This window comes from Boleophthalmus pectinirostris, unplaced genomic scaffold (genome assembly GCF_026225935.1).
Source record: "Boleophthalmus pectinirostris isolate CB_2022bp ecotype Guang Dong unplaced genomic scaffold, ASM2622593v1 HiC_scaffold_20, whole genome shotgun sequence".
In the NCBI taxonomy this organism is placed as follows: Eukaryota; Metazoa; Chordata; class Actinopteri; order Gobiiformes; family Gobiidae; genus Boleophthalmus; species Boleophthalmus pectinirostris.
In genome coordinates, this window is record NW_026571153.1 from 26,690,748 (window position 1) to 26,710,375 (window position 19,628).

At 39.3% G+C, this 19,628-nt stretch overlaps 1 protein-coding gene across 9 annotated transcripts in view; it reads right to left on the minus strand.

Annotated features, from left to right (window-relative positions):
• Positions 1-12,054: 12,054 nt before the first annotated feature.
• The window catches only part of nlgn2a (neuroligin 2a), a 217,168-nt gene continuing 209,594 nt past the window's right edge, over positions 12,055-19,628 (minus strand). For all 9 annotated transcript variants that reach the window (XM_020922258.2, XM_055156355.1, XM_055156354.1 and 6 more), the window contains 3 exons: positions 16,957-17,110; positions 15,213-15,579; positions 12,055-12,892 (listed from right to left, as the gene is read on the minus strand). In XM_020922258.2, coding sequence (XP_020777917.1) covers positions 12,055-12,892; positions 15,213-15,579; positions 16,957-17,110 — 1,359 coding nt within the window. The remainder of the gene's footprint in view (positions 12,893-15,212; positions 15,580-16,956; positions 17,111-19,628) is intronic.

Below are 19,628 nucleotides of genomic sequence, written 5' to 3' on the forward strand. Positions count from 1 at the left end.
TCATATGAAAGCTAAAACCCTCCCAAATTATGCTCAATATACTAAAATAAATTTGCTTCACTGAAGAAAGATTGATCATTTAATGAACACAGAAAGGTCAGATTTTGGCAAGACAAAAGTTTTGTCGCCTACAGAAAATTGAACAAATAATTTACTTCAAATACAAAAATATGTTGCATAACGTCAGTGAATGAAGTAGTGGTGCTGTGAGATCCAGATTTAATATCTTGTATGACTTCCATGAGCTTGAAGGACTGCATCCATGACGTTTGATAATGATTCATACAATTTGTTGATGAAGTCATCAGGAATAGCAAAGACAGCGTCTTACATGCCTCCCAGAGTTCATCAAGATTCTTTGGTTTTGCCTTCCATGCTTCCTCTTTCATTCTACCCCAGACATGTTCAATGATGTTCATGTCTGGTGACTGGGCTGGCCAGTCCTGGAGCACCTTGATCTTCTTCACCTTGAGAAACTTTGATGTAGAGATAGAAGTATGCGATGGAGCACCATCCTGCTGCAAAATATGACCCCTTTTATGGTTGGGAATGTAAGAGGAGCTAATACTTCTTTATATTTTAGGCTATTGATATTTGCCTTCCACCCTGCAAATGTCTCGCACACCCCCATACTGGATGGAACCCCAGACCAGGATTTTTCCACCACCAAACTTAACTGTTTTCTGGGTGAATCTTGGATCCATGCAGGCTCCAGTAGGTCTCCTGCAATATTTGCGGCGGCTGTGATGTAATTCAACCGAGGAATTCATCTGAGAAATCCACCTTCTGCCACTTTTCCAGTGTCCATCCTTTTAGCAGCAGGCTGTGGACCTTGGCAAATGCCACATGGTTTTTTAATTGTCTTTTGTTTAGTGCTGGTTTCTGTGCACTGATTCGACCATGGAGGCCATTTCGAGACAGAATTCTACAAACTGTTGTGGTTGACACAGGGACTTGAGGTGACCAGGCCTGGTGGAGTCTGCTGCAGTGGAAAAGGGGCTGGCCTTGGATTTTTGAATCAACAAACGGTCCTCCTGAGCAGTTGTCTTGCGGGGTCTGCCGGACCTGGGCTTGTCAAAAACATCTCCAGTCATTTCAGATCTTTTTCTTATTCTTTGTACTTGACACTGAGACACATTGAAGGTGTCACCACCTCAGCAAGTGGATCTGGTCTTCAGATAATTGAAGAATTAATTGATAATTAACGCTTTGGTCTCAGGGTGGATCTTAAGCATGTTGTCAGAGGTCAAGTTGCAGTTGATGTGAAGGTCTGGTGTGCTGGGGTTCTTTTTATACACACCCACTAATTGACTGATCAGTAACTGATCACAGATGAGGCTGTAATCTAGGATTGGGTGCATCATATGACAAGGCGACAAGACTTTTGTCTTGCCAAAATCTGACCTTTCTGTGTTCATTAAATGATCAATCTTTCTTCAGTGAAGCAAATTTATTTTAGTATACTGAGCATAATTTGGGAGGGTTTTAGCTTTCATATGAGACATTTCTAAAACCAATCGATTAATTTAAAGTCAGGTTATAAGCTTTTGTTTCTACAAAATGGATAAGTGACAAGACTTTTGTCAGGGACTGTACGTACATACATACATACATACATACATATGCATAAACACATATATACATACGTGCACAAATATATTTTCTTCAGGAGGAAGAAGACACCAGTGGAGCCCTTCACCATCCAGGGCCATGATGTGGAAATAGTGGAGTTACAAGTACTTTGAGTCTACATAAACAGCAGGCTGGACTGGAGGGACAACAGAGATGCTGTGTACAAAAAGAGCATGAGGAGATGAAAGCTCAGCTCTTTCAATCTGTGCAGCAGGTTAGTGGACTTGGTGGACTTGGCTGTGTTCTGCTGGGGGAGCAGCACCAGTGAAAGGGACATTGAGCGCGTTGACAAACTGATCCATAAAGCTGCTCACACGATTGTCTGTGAGCTGGAGGCACAGTGAGGGACACGAGGACACTGGACTTTGTTATTATAATATATTGTGATGTTTGAGCTTGTGAATCAATAAAATTTGTGCCAATCAAACAAACATGTGCAGTCTTCAAGTGTGAAAGGTGCAATACAGATGAGTTCAACTGTGCTGAAGGTACCTGTTTTCTTTTCACTTTAATGTCCCATCATGCTCTGGTCCTCAGTGGCTTCTGTTTCAGCCTCAGGCCTTTACCAACAATCTGATCAACTGTAGCATTCAGAAAAATGATGCAGGATTTTAAAAAGCCAGACAATGAGGTTTCCCAAACAGAGCAACACTCTAACGTGACCTTTAAAACTGGATATGATGACATGTTAGAAGCTGGATACAGAGACTTGGATCACTGGAACAGAGCTGGGAGCATTTTTTGGACTTGGTCTTTTTGGATGTGATGAAACATGAACATGATGAGGAGCAGTAATCACTCACGTATTAAATGAAGAAGAGTCTGGGGCCAAAATGAAACACTGGGCATGCTTTAGTCATGCTTTAGTCATGCTTTAGTCATGCTTTAGTTATGCTTTAGTTATGTTTCATCTCCACTGCATCCTGACACTGGGCAGCTCTCGCTCTGTGTGTGAGCACAGCACTGACTGAACCCTCCTGAATGACCCCACATGACCTGACTCACAAACAATGAGGCACAGCTCAGCAGCTGCTCTGTTGTCACGTATGGTAAGAAGGAAGATAGAAAAAAGAGACAGATAGAGAAAGATAGATAGAAAAATATATTAATATGAAAAGATTCTTTATGTTATAATTTGCACACATTAAATTGCAATATTCATCTAAAACAACTTAATAAAACAAACAAGTTCACTGACTTTCATGTTAGAAAAGAACAAAGAGTTGGCAACTCGAGCAGCACATTTTGTTTTCAATTGTGCCAAAATAACTTTGAATCCTCCATGTATTACCAATCAAGAAAATACTGCAGATACACAGACAGATAGACAGATAAATAGAGAGAGAGATAGATGGATAGACAGACACTGTATTGATCCCCAGAGAGGTAAATCCAGGTGTCCATGTAGCTCATATTCACACATTTCATCACACACTAAAACAGTTAAAAGATGAATAAAAGGCAATAGTCAAAAAAAAAAAAAAAAAAGAGAGTGAAGTGTGTATAGAGCAGTGGGTGTGTACACTGTGTGGTGAAAATGGGAGTTGATCTGCAATATGACAACTTGAAAATAAGTGATTAAAGATTGCTCAAAAATGCACAGATCACACCAATTAAAACTCTGAGAAAGTAAATGATGAGAGGACGATAACACGGTTAAAAGCTCTGAAACGTCAATTTTACATCATCTCTAATGCCATACTGTGGAACATTCCAAGCAAAGCAATAACATCTCCATGGAGACGAGCAGGTGATGGACCCTGCAGCAGAAGAATAAAGTGGCTTAATTTCTTTTAAAATATTGTTTATTGTTTGATCAGAATCACAGCATACAGTGTATAATAACTCTTAAATTCAACAGAAGCTATATACATTTTTTTCTTTTATCATTTTATCATATATATACACTACCGTTCAAAAGTTTGGGGTCACTAAGAAATGTCCTTATTTTTGAAAGAAAAGCACTGTTTCTTTCAATGAAGATAACTCTAAACTAATCAGAAATACACTCTATACATTGCTAATGTGGTAAATGATTATTCTAGCTGCAGATGTCTGGTTTTTGGAGCAATATCTACACAGGTGTATAGAGGCCCATTTCAAACAACTGTCACTCCAGTGTTCTAATGGTACAATGTGTTTGCTCATTGTGTCTAAGACTAATGGATGATTAGAAAACCCTTGTGCAGTCATGTTAGGACAGGTGGAAACAGTTTAACTGGTTAGAAAAGCTATAAAACTGACCTTTCTTTGAGTGGGTTGAGTATCTGGAGCATCACATTCGTGGGGTCAATTAAACGCTCAAAATGGCCAGAAAAAGAGAACTTTTATGTGAAACTCGACAGTCTGTTTTTGTTCTTAGAAATGAAGGCGATTCCATGCGAGAAATTACCAAGAAACTGAAGATTTCCTACAAAGGTGTGTACTACTCACTTCTTAGAACAACACAAACAGGCTCTAACCAGAGTAAAAAGAAGTGGAAGGCCCCACTGCACAACTGAGGAAGAAGATAAGTACATTAGAGTCTGTAGTTTGAGAAATAAACACCTCACAGGTCCTCAACTGGCAGCTTCATTAAATAGTACCTGCAAAATGCCAGTGTCAACATCTACAGTAAAGAGGCGACTCCGGGATGCTGGTCTTCAGGGCAAAGTGGCAAAGAAAAAGCCATATCTGAGACTGGCCAATAAAAGAAAAAGATTAATATGGGCAAAAGAACAGACATTGGACAGAGGAAGACTGGAAAAAAGTGTTATGAACAGACAAATTGAAGTTTGAGGTGTTTGGATCACACACAAGAACATTTGTGAGATGCAGAACAACTGAAAAGATGCTGGAAGAGTGTCTGACTCCATCTGTCAAGAATGGTGGGCGTAATGTGATGGTCTGGGGTTGCTTTGGTGCTGGTGAGGTGGGAGATTTATTCTGGGCAAATGGGGATTTTGAATGAGGAAGGGTATCACCCCATTCTGCAACGCCATGCCATACCCTGTGGACAGAGCTTGATTGGAGCCAATTTCATCCTACAACAGGACAATGACCCAAAGCTCACCTCCAGATTGTGCAAGAACTATTTAGAGAAGAAGCAGGCAGCTGGTGTTCTATCTGTAGTGGAGTGGCCAGCACAGTCTCCACATCTAAACCCCATTGAGGGAGCAGTTGTGGGAGCAGCTTGACCGTACGGTACACAAGAAGTGCCCATCCAGCCAATCCAACTTGTGGGATGGGCTTCTAGAAACGTGGGGTGAAATTTCTTCAGATTACCTCAACAAATTAACAGCTAGAATGCCAAAGGTCTGCTATGCTGCAAATGCTGCAAATGGAGGATTCTTTGACGAAAGCAAAGTTTGATGGAAAAAATTATCATTTCAAATACAAATCATTATTTCTAACCTTGTCAATGTCTTGACTATATTTTCTATAAATTTTACAACTCATAGTGGTAAATAAGTGTGACTTTTCATGGAAAACACAAAATTGTCTGGGTGACCCCAAACTTTTGAACGGTAGTGTGTGTATGTATATATATATATATATATATATATATATATATATATATATATATATATACACATACATACAGGTGTTGTAAAGGAAAATGTAAATGGACTGTAAAAGACAAACTGTTAAAGCTCCTTTGACTCCATCTAGTGGCCATAGATTGAATGACAATCCCATTAAATCAAAAGTTCAGTATTTTTGGTAGAGAGGCTAACCACTCTGCCACCAGGCTTCACTGTAGCAGCACTTCCAGTTCCACCAAAATAAATAGCAACATAATATTTCTTCACAAAAGTTCAACTGATTTTAAAGAAGAATTTACCTTTTGTTGACTTGAGTAACTGTGATTTATTTTACATTATTACATTCAGATATGTTTCACATGTTTGAAAATATTTCTTTTTTTAGGTCATTTATTTAAAGGTGTATTGTGTAACTTTTCTGGTGGAGGGTCTGTCAAAACGCTTTTTCTCCATGATGTTATTGCTTTGTCTGGAATGTTTCACAGTATACTGTATATTTACTGGACAACACAAGGGACCTGAGGAAGTGTGATGTCATCCATAGCATTTGGTAGCAACTCAGCGAGGCAGTTACAGCGGCTAATCTGCAACCAGGGAAACCCAAAAAGCCAGTCAAGAGCGAGACTGTTGAAGGTGCACACCCCCCTGCCGTTTGCACCGCGGCTTTGGCAGGGACGGCGCCTGGCGGGAGCGACCTCGAGGAAATCAGGCACTAGACTGGTCTGTTATTAATGTTCATTTCTCCATTTACAAAACAAAACAAGACAAAAACACCTGGATCATGTAGATTACAGTGGTCCTTATCCAATGGAAAAAACAAAAAAATAATAGTTAAAATTTCTCTCTCTGATCCCCTAGATATTTAGAATAAATAAAAAGGGGTTTGCAAAGTTTCACAAAAATCAATGCACATTTAAAGGAGCTCAAAGACCTTGAGTTTTTTTTTGTCATTGTTGAATATGTAGTTTAAAAAGGTTTAAAAATGGTTAATTCATTTGATATTACATAGTTAAAATTACACATTAATAAATACATTTATTCAGATTAAATTCATTACAGAACTACAATAGGTTAATGTTTAAAAGGCTATATAATCACTTTATTTGTTATTTAAACCCAGAAAAACGATTATACTCTTTGAGTTGTGGCGTCAGATATTTTCACCCATAGATGGCGCTGCTACTGTGCACTCCAGAAAAAAGTTGTCTTTGAAAAACTCAGCTGAAGAAGTCTGTGCTATTCAGACAGTAAAAACATGTTGTTAGCCAGTCACGAGAACACGAGCTGTAACATAAAATGAATGTTTTGACACTGGCAGCATCTTTTCAGTAAAGCCATTGAACCTGAAGTTATCACTCGGACATTTTTTTTCATTTGTAGTTGCAGCTGAATCCACAACAGTCATTGTGAGCTTCATTACTGCTGAAGTACTGAAGGTAACACGACAAAGAGACACATTTTTACACCGTAATCTTCTGTTCACTCAACAGGCATGTACATTTGTGTCTTATGAAAGAAAACAAGAGATTGACTGACAGAAAATATTTTAGTGATGCTAGTTTTTGTGCTAAGACATTATGCTGAGGACACGTTTCAATTAGAGGCAATAAAAAATAAAGTTCGGTCAAACTCTGTGAAGACTTCATCAGAGAGACTCTTGAAACTTGATTCATGCTGGACCCACCAGTGGTACATGCTTCCACTGTGCTCCCTCCCAGACTCCAGTCAGTGTCATCACTGCACCATCATCTTTAGGAATTCACCTCAACCTATTCAATTTATTTTTGATGGCATTTTTTTTTTTTGTGTTGTGTGGTGGTTTACATTTTATAATTCCCAAAGCAGCTGCTCACCTGACTGTAATGCCTCCCGCGTTGGTGTGGAGTGTTCAGAGAAGAATCCAAAAACAAACTCTGATAGTGTAGTATTATTTATTGCAAAAACAGAGTAAAAGAGCCTAATTACAGACAAAGTCTGGGGGAGCTCTGACCAATATGAGACACACACCCAAATCAGATGTCTTCAGATTTTATAGTTTCTATAAGCCATCCCCTTTCGCAACCTGATCCCGTCATGTCCAAGTTTTAAGCATTTTTAGATGTTGCCTATATGTTTATCTTACAGTTCTCGGAATGTGAACCCCCCACACTTTAATATACATACATTAAGACCTTATAGGGAGCTATGAGGCTCACAGGCCTCAAATGGAGAATGTCAGACACCACAGCTGTTAGAACTAACTTTGCATCACATGAATCGTCACATGTTGAGGGACTATTTTCTCAGCAGCAGTGGAATTTTACTTTGCCAGTAAGGTAAGTGCTCGGTGATATCTGTCCGCTGCTGCTGAGCTTTCTATCAGGAAGTACATTTCCCTGCTGCTGCTCAGACAGAAATCCTTCAAATGCAAGGTTGGTTTTATTTCAAACATTATTCTATCGACACAGACATTCACATGGACAGTCTGGTGTAATAATAGATTTGTTTCAGGTGTTTTGTAGAGTGGGTAAGACTGTTTTTAGTGGCAGGTTAACAGTGGCCATTGACTTGCACTAGTCTAGCACCAGCGACCTCTGCAAATACAAGGACTGGATGGAAATTTTTTTTTTAAAAGTGTCTCCACACGTCTCTAACACTCTGGCTCAATAGGAAATGAGGCCCTATGTCCAAAATTCCGAACTGTCTCTTTGAGGTCAGTATTGCTTTCATTCAATACAGCAGGTGTAAATCCTGAAATCAGCCTGTGAAGCTGTGTGTTTTTCACTATATTTATGTGCCTATATCCTGCTTCTGGTTTATTGGGACCATTTTGAGAACCTTTCACCAGTCAGAGATGTAATATTTTGTTTTAAATGTGCAAATTTCTAGTCAGGCTGGCGCCACCTAGTGCCTCCACTCAATTTCATTTCTCTCCAGTGACTAGATCAGGAATCAGAATACACAAGACGGTTTGCAAACACCCCGGAAGTGAGAGTTCAGGCACCAGCCAATTAGTGAAGAGCCAGACATTCTGTGTTAGCAATGGTTCCCAAGATCAAGGATTTAAAGCCAGAACAAAGAGAATTTTGGATGCATTTTATCAAGGGGAAAGATGTTATTGTCCTTCTTCCAATGGGATTTCAGAAAAGTGGAATATACCAGTTAGTCCTGTTAGCAGCGCATTACATATGCCATGACCAAATAGCAGTGATTAGTTAAATAAAGAAGTACCATTGAGCAAACAAATTCTAAATGCTGCGAGGTCAGACGGTTTCCACTAGTGACGAGCAAATGAGTCGGAGCTCTGGAGCACGTCTCGTTCTTTCTGAAACAAATTGCTCTGAAGCGCTGCCTCGGAGCTCGTCTCGCAGCAGCCGCTCACGTGACCAAAGTGTGGAAGTGTCCGTCCCTCCCCCTACTGCTTCGCTCTACGTGTCAATCGCTTCAGTGTATCGAAGCGTTTCATTGGCTCTGTGAATGTTCCGCTCTGCGATTGGTTCAGAGTGTTCAGTGCACTTCTGTGGTTTGACAAGGGCTAAACTGCTACAGTATAAAAGATGCACCAATATTTGTTAAAAATGTTGGGTAGTGAGGAGTATTGTGTGATGTCAGTGGTGATTTTGGCGACTTTTGGCATTTGTTTCATTTTCGATGGCATCTATAAGTGGAAAAAAGCGATCCATGGTTTTGGATCACTTTGATCTAATTCCACCTAACAAGGTCACCTTTTCTTATTTACAGCTGCTATTTATGTTGCTCTTTACATATTATTTTAAATCATCATTATTATTGTTGTTGTTGTTGTTAGGTACGGTGTATGCTCTGCGTTAATAATACTTCATTGATGCTGAGACACCTGCGTGCCAATGGTTAAATTTGTCCACTAGAGGTCAGTGTTTCTCCAAGGCCTCAGACACGTCCAACCATTTGAGACAATATTGCGACTGAGGTGTCGATGCTTCATGAGGCTCCATTCACCCATCACTAGTTTCCACGAAGTGAAACCAGCTGATGAATCAGACTAGCAAATTTCACCCAGTCACCCAAAACCTGTGGATATTAGTGGGTCCTATGTTTGTCTCTTGTATCACTTACACCTAAATAAAGACATGAGACATCTGTACAACAAATGTATTTAATGTAATAAAGAGGTGAAATGATTTGAGCTCGTCATGGGGGATATTTGATTACATTGTATAAGACACATTGTTTTGTGGGACTAAAGCATAGAATTGTACTCTATTTCCAAGAATAAATGGTTCCTTCTGTCAATCAACAATCAAAAACCAAACAGAAGCACAATACAGTATGATCTAGAGGTGATTCTTTGCAACATGCACCTGTTGTCTTTTATCACAGAGATAAGCATTTCATTCATTCACACAAATTAAGAAAAAGAACCCAAAAACTTAATATTTACAAATATCCGTATGCGTCGAACACTTAAAAATGTACACTTTGCACCTTGCTTGGTTGGTTCTTTCAGCCGCCGTGTTTTGTGTCCGAACTCGCCTTATATGTCTATGGAGAATAATGCTTTTGTGTCCAGGGTGGTCAGTACAAAAGTGTCCTCAGTGGAGACAGCTGTCCATTTTGTCCATTATTGTCTCCGTTTAAGGCCGTTGAAATAGCCGTAAGAAGTGAGTCCGTAAGATTTTCTCTGCACAATCGGGTCCGTTTTTATTTTACATTGTGCACATTTCTCGTTCAGTGGGAGTACAAATTCTCTGTCCGTCTCTCAGTCTGACCAACACGCTTAAATAAAAAGAATAGGCTCTTGCTAGCGAAAGAAAGCACAGTTCACTCCCTCCGTCCACGTTGTGTAACACTGTTCGCTGGACCCCTGGTGGAAAATTAGCAGAATACAAATTTGACGGTTGTTTTTACCCTGTTTAGGAGATCTCAGAGGTCACCCTTAAAATATGGTTCTCAACAGGTGGTAAAAAATAGTTTAAAAAAAAAAAAAAGAGAGAGAGAAGAGAAAAAAAAATTTATAATAATTGTAATTGATATACTTATTAACTGTAGAGGAAATTGTTTGGAAGAAACCAAATTCAAAAAACTAAATAAACCAAATATTTTAAAAATCCAGTTTTCCAAAAAGAACAATTTTACATAAAACATAAAAAACACCTGAGTTTGTTTATAATGGAACTGTCTGAAGCTCTTTGATTGAAAATATAAATATATTTTAAAAAAACATACTTTTTAAAAATTTCGGGTTGATGATGGATCCACCAGTTGAGAACCGCTGCTCTAAAAATCAGGCTTGCATTTTATGTGCTTTGTGGGTTTTTAATTTGAATTCATTAATTCCACTCGCTGCATTTGGAAAAGTGGAGCCATGCTACATTCCCAGACTGAATGTTACAATAAAACAATTCTAAATCAAAGTCATGTTTGGCCTGCTTGTGTGTCCAATGTTGCCTGTGACATAAAAACAAAAACAGCTCCATCCTCGCTCCAGAGCGTCCCAGTGGAGATGTGCCTTTGCTGCACATACACTCACTGTCTCTTATGGATATTAAAACACATGCATGTGCTCAAAATAAGGGCCATCTTTGTCTCTCAGCCTTGCCATTGTACAAAAATATTCTTGTGCAGACCGGAGTGTTACAGCTGTAAATAACTGTAGATAATCATGAGTTGGAATCTTGCAAATGAAATCTCTGAGAGGACAGGAGGCTTGTGTGAGGCTCAACTGAAAAATATGAAGTTATGATTCAAAACGTGCATCGACTGACAATGTCTTTCCCCCACCACATGCATAGTTCCCCACTGAGAAAAAAACAAACATTTATATACTTTCTTTGTACACTTTTATATAGAACTATATATAATATTATTTCTCTATATCTCTATTTTCAGCAAAAAAAGTTGTTTTTTTCTTTCAAAAACGACAAATGCTTGACAGAAAAAGATGTTGAAAAAGAGCACAATCAAGGCCCAGTTTGGCAGTCATGAAGACACAGCATGTTTTAGTTGAAATATAACATACTTTTTTTTTCTTTTTTTTCATTTTCTTACACTCCATGAGAACGCATAGACTTGGCACCATTAATTCTGAATGCTGGTAGGATAAAAGAGGAGCCTATATAAGGAAAATAATTTGTTTCATCACGCATAGAATTTTAAATGCTAGCTAAGTTTCCAAGTTTAAATTTGTAAATTTGTAACATACCAAGGCATAAACAAACAATTGAAAATTCTACTTAAAACATCCAGGAAATAGTGTCAAATTGAAAATGTATTCTTGTATAAAAATGCAAAAATTCAATGCAATTCAGAATGAAAAAAAAAAAAAAAAAGTCAAAATGAGAAATTCAATGGCATTTAAAATTCAAAATCTGATGAAACAAATAATCTTCCATCCTTTTAGCAAGTGGGTTTGGAAGCCCTCTTATGAATACCCATTGCCACCACAAGCATAAACAAAACTTCCAAAACAGGCTCATTTGTCTCTCTGATTGGTTTTGCAAAGTTCACTGGTGCAAGCGGACCTCCTTGGTACGTTCCCCAGAGGTAGTTTAGTCTATGCTCCATTGAAATCCAACTTGAATTGAAAGTACCAGACAGTCATAGAAAAAAAAAAATAAAAAATCAAAAATGAGATGATTTGACAGACTAACTCATAGTAACATGTCTACTGAAGCCGAACGGGGACAACGTTTATAAAACCAACTGAATGCTAAAAGACAAAAAGGACAGGAATGATATTGGCAAATACGACTTGTCCTTTATTACGAAGTCTTTCAAGAGATCACTCCACTCCTCAACAGTGCTGATGCGACTCTCCAGCTCAAAGCAGCGGGGGGCGCCATAGAGTTCACTACCAGCACTTCACACAGGAGATCCAGGAGTCCTTAAGACGCGTGGTACTGCTATTGGTTACGACGCGCCATGTTGCTCCTTTGCTGTACTATACCCGGGTGGTGGAATGCGGGTGCGGTAGGGTGTTGTTATGCCCCGTGGATGGGAAGGTGTTGAACGCGTGGAGGGGCTGCATGCTGGTGATGGTGCTGGGGATCATGGTTATAGTATTGGGCGTCATGAGGGGCACATCGTCTGGCGCCCTCCGCAGTGCCAGGGTGTAGTCGGGCGGGCAAGACGGGCGCAGGATGTCGTGGGGACGGAGGGGTTCCAGATCGTGGTGCGCGTCGTGCTCGGAGTGCTTCATCTGCAGGGACATGATCTCCTCCTCCTGGCTGTGGGCGAGGTCGTTGGCCGGACCGCCCCTCTGTGGAGACAGGCGGTGGCGTCGCAGCTCGTGCCGCTTGTCCCGTTTGTAGTAGAGAGCGGCGAATGCCAGGATGTTGAGGAAAAGCAAGGAGGCGCCAACAGCCACGGTGACGCTGAGTTCCGTGGAGTAGTCCCTGGTGTCGAAGGGAAATAGGTTTTGGTTGGGGCGGTCGGATCCTTCAGGTTCAGGGTCGGAGGGGAAGGTGGGGTAAGGGTGGCGGGTGGTGCGGGGGCCGGGAGTGCGTGACCAAGTGCGGGTCCCCGGGCCGGAGCCAGGGCCCGACGGGGAGCGCGTTGTCGTGGGGAAGAGTTCCTCGTGAAGGCTGTGGAGGTGAGGAACCAGCTCCAGCCAGAAGGCCACTTTGTTGGCGCGGTAGTTGTCTCGGACGCGGGGTTTCAGGCCGATGTGGAGGTACTGCTTGTCCTTGGAGTTGAACTTGGTCCAGATGACCTCCTCGAAGCGGTTGGGCTTGGTGTGGATGAACTTGGTGTCTTGAGGGACAGGCAAGTTGGGGTCGCTGTTGAGAAACCAAACACATTTTACATCAGTACCTGAATAACCACAACACCAAAAAATGACTAAATATCGTCTAGCATGTGAGTATAGAAATTCAATCTTCATTCAGTATTTTGGTTCACGGAGGGACTTGACATCTAGTGTGAGCATAAATTCAACAGTGTTGGGACAATGTCACACTGATGGTCATTTTGATGGACCATTGCAGTGTATTTAAAACAATCCTAGTCTAAGTTTATGAGAGAAGTGATTGATACCCACATGAGTGAAGTGAGTAACTACACTAACTACACAACTACATCCCCAAATGTTTCGCTTTGTTAACATTTGGCAAAAATGAACATTATATGTGAAAGAGGCAATTGGATATGCAAGGGTGGTCTACTTCAATCAATCAGACAGCTTTTCATGCAAGAAAGTGTAACACAAAGTACTTTACAGTCAATAAAAACAATCCCACATGCCCTTCCACCCAAACACACTACCACCAAAAGTGCCCAACCCCACACACCCAAACAACCCACACACACTGCCACAAGCACAGTCTCACCCACATGTACACACACACACACTCTCACGCAAAAATAATGAGGCTACATACAGTGCCTCGCTTCACTACACGCAAAAAACTGTTGTAAATCATGCATGTGAATGCAGTGTACCAGAAGGAGAGCTGGTAATGAGACAGATTTCATGCGCGCTTCTCTGAGGTACCTAAGCTTTAATTAACTCCAGTTCAGAGTGATGTGTTCTCGTTCTGTCACTCAAAACATGAAGCAAAGTCACTTTTCTAATCTACATCGTCTCTTAACCAAAAGTGTCACAAAACATTACAAAGAAAATACATTAAGTTTGTACTCAGTGATGGAAGAATACTTTGAAAATATATTTAGTTAGAATACTAAATACCCAAATGAACATGTATTTTGAACTGTATTTTGTTACATGGCTCAATCAGAGAACTGTATTCTGAATACTCTTTTACTTTTACATTGAGTTGCTTTATATTATAGTGTAAAAACAACTTACATTACAAACAGCTTTATTTCTGTTATCTGTTGTTTGTGAGGCATTTATTCATGTTCAGTTAGAGAAGAAAAATCACACTTGCGCTCACTGCAAAAGTTGTGTTTTCTATTTTTCCCACTAATACTGTGCATATCAAAGCCAAAATTACATGGTAGAGAACTGTCCTTTTAATTTAGGGGTGTGATTTAAGTGTGTTCTGAATACCACCAAATGAAAAAGTAACTGTATCGGATTACAGGTACTCAAAATTAGCAATCAGAAGAAGTGTTTTTGGTACTTGTATTTATTTACTTCCCAACACAGTCTCTTACTTTCTCTACATGTTTAATTAGACAGTACACAAATAACAGCTTGAAATCATTTAGATTGTTCTGAGCAAAACAATGATGCTTCCAGGTTTAGCAATAATGAAGCAGCCCAGGGACGGACTGGGATAAAAAAAAAAATGGCTCTGGACTTTTCCCCCACAAATCGGCCAACGAGACAAAAATTGAGGACTGGGAGGATTGAGGATTGAGGAAAAAATTGGCCCCAATTGGCACCAAGCTCTGGACTTTTCCAGAACATACAGACTGCCAGTCCACCCCTGAATCAACCCTGTGTTCATGAGGCCTGTCACAGTAATGACCTTCAGTATACGGTATCTGGAACAAAAATTTATCATATGCACATTTTCTTTATAATAAAAGAACATTTTTGTTATTTTTGTTGTAATATGATCAAATTTAAAGGTGCATTGCGCAACTTTTCCGGTGGAAGGTCCGTCAAGTTCTTGCCTTCATGAAGGCACGTGGTAGAGATTAAACCCTATCTCAGGGGAGACAACTATGGACTACATTACAGGTCAGCTCTGTGGAGAGGCAACCCTATTCACAGAGAGAACTATTGTTTTTTTGTGCTATAGAAACACCCATATTAAATAAATGCTAAATGGATATGTTTAATGTCACACCATGGAAACCACTGCTTCCAGGCAAAGCAATAACATCTCCATGGAGACAAGCAGGTGACGGACCCTCCTCCAAGAAAGTTACCCAATTCACCTTTAAGCTGTAGAGGGTTTAATAAGTGACTTATGTGGCTCACTACTTATTCTATTCATTTGTTTAACTCCTGCCTTTTAATGATACTGTCTAAAAACACGTTCACTGGGATGATCTTGCTTTATTTTTATTGCGTCAGTGTCATAAATTCGTTATAATATTATTGTTTATCATAAAATGTATCTGTAGCAATATATTATGCTTCAAAATGTGTTACGGTCACAGGCCTAGTTTCCATTTTCATCTTACCCCGTTTTGGCAAAGTTGGTCCAGTAGGTCATGACGACGGCGCTCAGCATCACGTCGTTCTTGGAGAAGTTACAGGGGAACAGGTCCGTGGCTCCGATCATGGGCACTCCGAACACGTACGGGATCTCGTCTCCGTGAGCGGCGTCGGCCCACTCCGGCCTCGTCTCCGTCTGGCAGTGGTGGTAGAAGGTGTAAAAGTAGACCGGGGACTGGAACTCGGCGTGCAGTTTGGCTGTGGCGACCGCCGGCGCCACCCACTGGTGATCGGTGAACAGTGCCAGCAGAGTCTTGCGGCGCATGTCCCCGTTGTCCCGGTCGGCCCAGTCCGTGTACATGAACTTGATGGTCTCTCGCAGGATGTCTTTACCTAGATGGAGACAAAAGGAAAACTCAAAGTAGAAAATAGGTTTGCTTGTAGAGTTGTTTTAAAAAAGTTGAATTAAATATTAAATGTTTTATGATAAAACTTCCTCAGAGGCTCTGTACCCAATTTTCTTTCCATGTGTTTGTGCAAAATTTGCCTTTCCAAATAAACAGTATAAGCAGCATGTGAGGTCAAAATATCAGATACCTGCTGTCTGCATCTCTGAAATTATAACCCATTTTACTGTTCAATAATCCAGAAGTGCTTGGTTAGCATGGTAGCTGTTGTTAGCATTAAAACTTACTGCAATGAATAGTTAGAATGTTCTGGAAGCATAAGGTAAGTGTGGAATAATTTTGGATCACTGCAAACTGTTTCAAATGAACTACTGTAGTTGTTTTTCATTATTTTAAGACAGTAACAATAAAGTACAAGCACCTACACCTGTTTTGCTGTTGCATTGTCTTTGCTCATTTTTATCGTAGCATAATAACTCAATCAGAAATGTCTTTCAGTGACAATTGTCTTTTTTTTCATGGCCATTGTCTTTCTGTATTTTCTGATTTCAAGCAGCTCAAAAATCTAATCAAAAATCTTTTAATTATGTTAAGTTAGGTTTTAGTTGTCACTTTGGGTAGCCAGATATTACAAAAATGTATAAATAAAATAAATAAAAATAAACATTTTACGTTGTTAATGACTACAATGGCATCTTGAGCTCAGTTGTGATACATTTTTTATAAATTAAATTAAATTTGGCCCCCCCCCACACACACACAGACAATATTTTATTTTACTATATTCTAATTAGAGAGATCTTGAAGACTGTTAATCTACTAATGCCAGTACATTATGTTAAAAGCCAGTGCTGTGCCACCGACCGCTGTCTTCTGGCAATAAAACCACTGTAAATCTGCTGAACCTGCCTCTTCTCTACAAGTAGTAATAGTGTAGTAGTTGTAGTAACAGTAGCAGTAGCAGTAGTTGTAATAGTAGTAGTAGCTATAGTAGTGTCACAAACATACAGTAGAGGAGTATTCACACATGCACTTACATTCACTTTGCACTTTAATCATATTTACATTGCACTTTAATAGCACACAGCACTTATAAAAATGCAACGTAAATAAATATATGTATCAAGTGAATAAAAGTGCACGTGTGAATACTCATCTATACAGTAACAAATGGCCTGTTCGTTACATGTAGTAATAGTAGTAGTAACTTTAGGCCTTTAATCAGCTTCTCGTGAGTGAGAAGCACATGTAGTACAGTGGCTATGATTTATATAGGTCCCTTCTTTTCCATAGCCCATATAAAATCACAATGTTAAAACTGTCTGTATATTTTCACATGACACTAACACTATGACCCCTGTACCTTCTGGATATCCGTAGAGGTTGTCCACAAAGTTGGAGATGGTGTAGTCGAAGGCTGCAGCCGAGATGCCGTCATTGTCTTCACTGTCGTCCACAAACTTGAGCCCCTCTCCCTGGTTCACTCCGATCAGCATGTCATAGTTCAAGAACTCCCCCTGGTGGACGAGAGGGGGAATTACATGTTGAGTTTGAATTCATGACACATCCACTGTGGCCTCCTCTAATATTGTTCTCTGCTCTGATCTATGGTAATGCAGGCAACTTTATAGTGCAGTTTGGAGACTTTCTAACCCCATAACTGCATTTCCTCGACCTCCAAGAATGAGAAAAAAATGTCCTTTTCTAATCTGATTCACGATTATTTCTCTAATAATTTAAAGTCCTGGTTGGAATATTCCCAAATATAACTATAAATCCTAAAAATACTCAACAGGACATTCTGAAGGGCAACGCTTCACTCCAAAATATAGAACAAGTCAGAGCAAAGTACAGTGATGTTTCAAGTTTTCATCCTCATTACTGTTTTTATTTTGTACGATCATAAGCCATAGACTTTTGTGCCTTCTTCATTACTATTATTAGTTTGTACAACCACAAACAAAAACAAAAATCCTTGAATTTTTCATTCACATTACTGTTTATTTTGTACGATCATAAACAATAAACTTTGTGCCTACGGTAAAATTACTGTCAGTATGTATGTCTACAAATGAAAATATGTTTCTGCATGTATGCATATGTGTATAAACATTTATAATGAGTATCTGTACTGGATATCTATGATGTGTATATGTATATATGCACTTATGTGTGTACATGTATATGTATGTATATGTGGATATGTTTCTGTATATATTTCTGCATAATGACAGGTAAACACTCCAAAGGTGTTATAAAAAAAAAAAAAAAAAAAAAAAAAAAGTGTGAACCACGTGATAATGTAAAACAGTTGGGGTAGGACTCTATAAGTATTTTAAACTTCATCCTCCTCCTTTTGAGCACCAGGTCCCAAATATGTTCATGTACATATCACTATTTTGGTTATTGTTTTTGAATTTTGTTGTACCTGGCTCAAACAAACAAACAAAAAAACAAATAAATGAATGAATGAATGAATGAATGACGCCTGAACTGAAGTGAATATAAGAGGACACTGTGGTGGTGATGGCGTCAAAAAGCAGCTCAAAAAGAATGATTGTACACAAATGTTTGAAACAGTGTGAATAAAGCAGGTGTGCGCTGGTGCTGAAGTAGTTTTATTTCTCGTGGAGTTTAAAAACACAATGGAGCACTTCCAGTATGAGTGTTTGTGTGTTCATTTAAACATGTGAATGAAACAAAACACAACTCAGCTTTGTGATGAGGAAACATTTTAACATAGATCAGAAAGTAGCGTCACATGGGCCCTTTAACTGTTTTTAGTTGAATGATTGTGAATATGACTGTGAAATGTAAGTACAATTTAAAATGAAGAGTAGCTGATGCAGTACACTACAGATGTTATGGGACTGTTATCGCTCAGATGGGTTTATCTGAGCTTTTAGTGGTACTGCAATTTAAATCAGTCTCATTTTAAACTTGGAGTCAACATTACTTGCCGGGCCAATCACCTGGAAGTCAGTTTGGCCACTATCCACCAGACCAGGGCAGTGAAATGGTTGTTTGACTCTGACCGGCCCGTTTAAGCTCATTTGAAATTACAAACTAAACAAACTGCATTGCTTTGATTTTAGTGATGTTTTTTTAATGATATTTTTTGTAAGGCAACCTCACTTTTTCATTGCTTAATCATAACATAAACTCTTACCAGTCTGAGCAGCTTTTTGACCCAACCAATATTTTCTGTTTTTCATGTGGCCCCATTCAGATCAATGGACAAACACTTTTACCAACCGAGCTCCTGCCGCCCCCTTTTTTTGTCATATTTATCAGTGGTGTCAATATTTAGTAGTTCTCCCTTAAAGCTGCAGTGCATGATGGTCCACCACCTGCTTGTTTCCATGGAGATGTTATTGTTTTATCTGGAATCCATCTTGTGTTTACTCAATAACATGTTTTTTTTTTTTTTTTAAACTAACCTAAAAAATTGCATGCATACTGTGAGTGGGCTCACCTCTCCACAGATCTGGCATTTAACTTGGCCCTGTGACGTCACCTGCTGTCTCCATAGAGATAAATAAGTGTAATGTCATACTGTGGAACATTCCAGGCAAGAGTTCCATAGCGAGAACTTTAAGAATCTCTTAAAGAGTCTCTTTGATATCATTTCTTTTTTTTTTTGTTAAAGCTGCACTGTGCAGTGTTTTGGTTGGAGGTCTGTCACCTGCTTGTTTCTATGGAGATGTCACTTCTCTACCTGGAATGTTCCACAGTGTGACATTAAACAGCTCGACTTTACATTTATTCAATTACAGGCGGTTTTATCGCTCAGAAATCCCTAGAAAAACAAACATTGTGACTGTGAGCGGTCGCCTCTCCACAGATCTGACCTGGAACTCTGTTTTAGTCTCCATGAAGATAGAAAGGTTTAATGCCGTACTGTGAAACATTCCAGACAAAGCAATAACAACTGGGAAAAGTTACACAATACACACAAATTTATTATTATTAGTAGTAGTATTATTATTAATATTATTATTATTTATTTATTTATTTTGCAAATATGTTAACTTT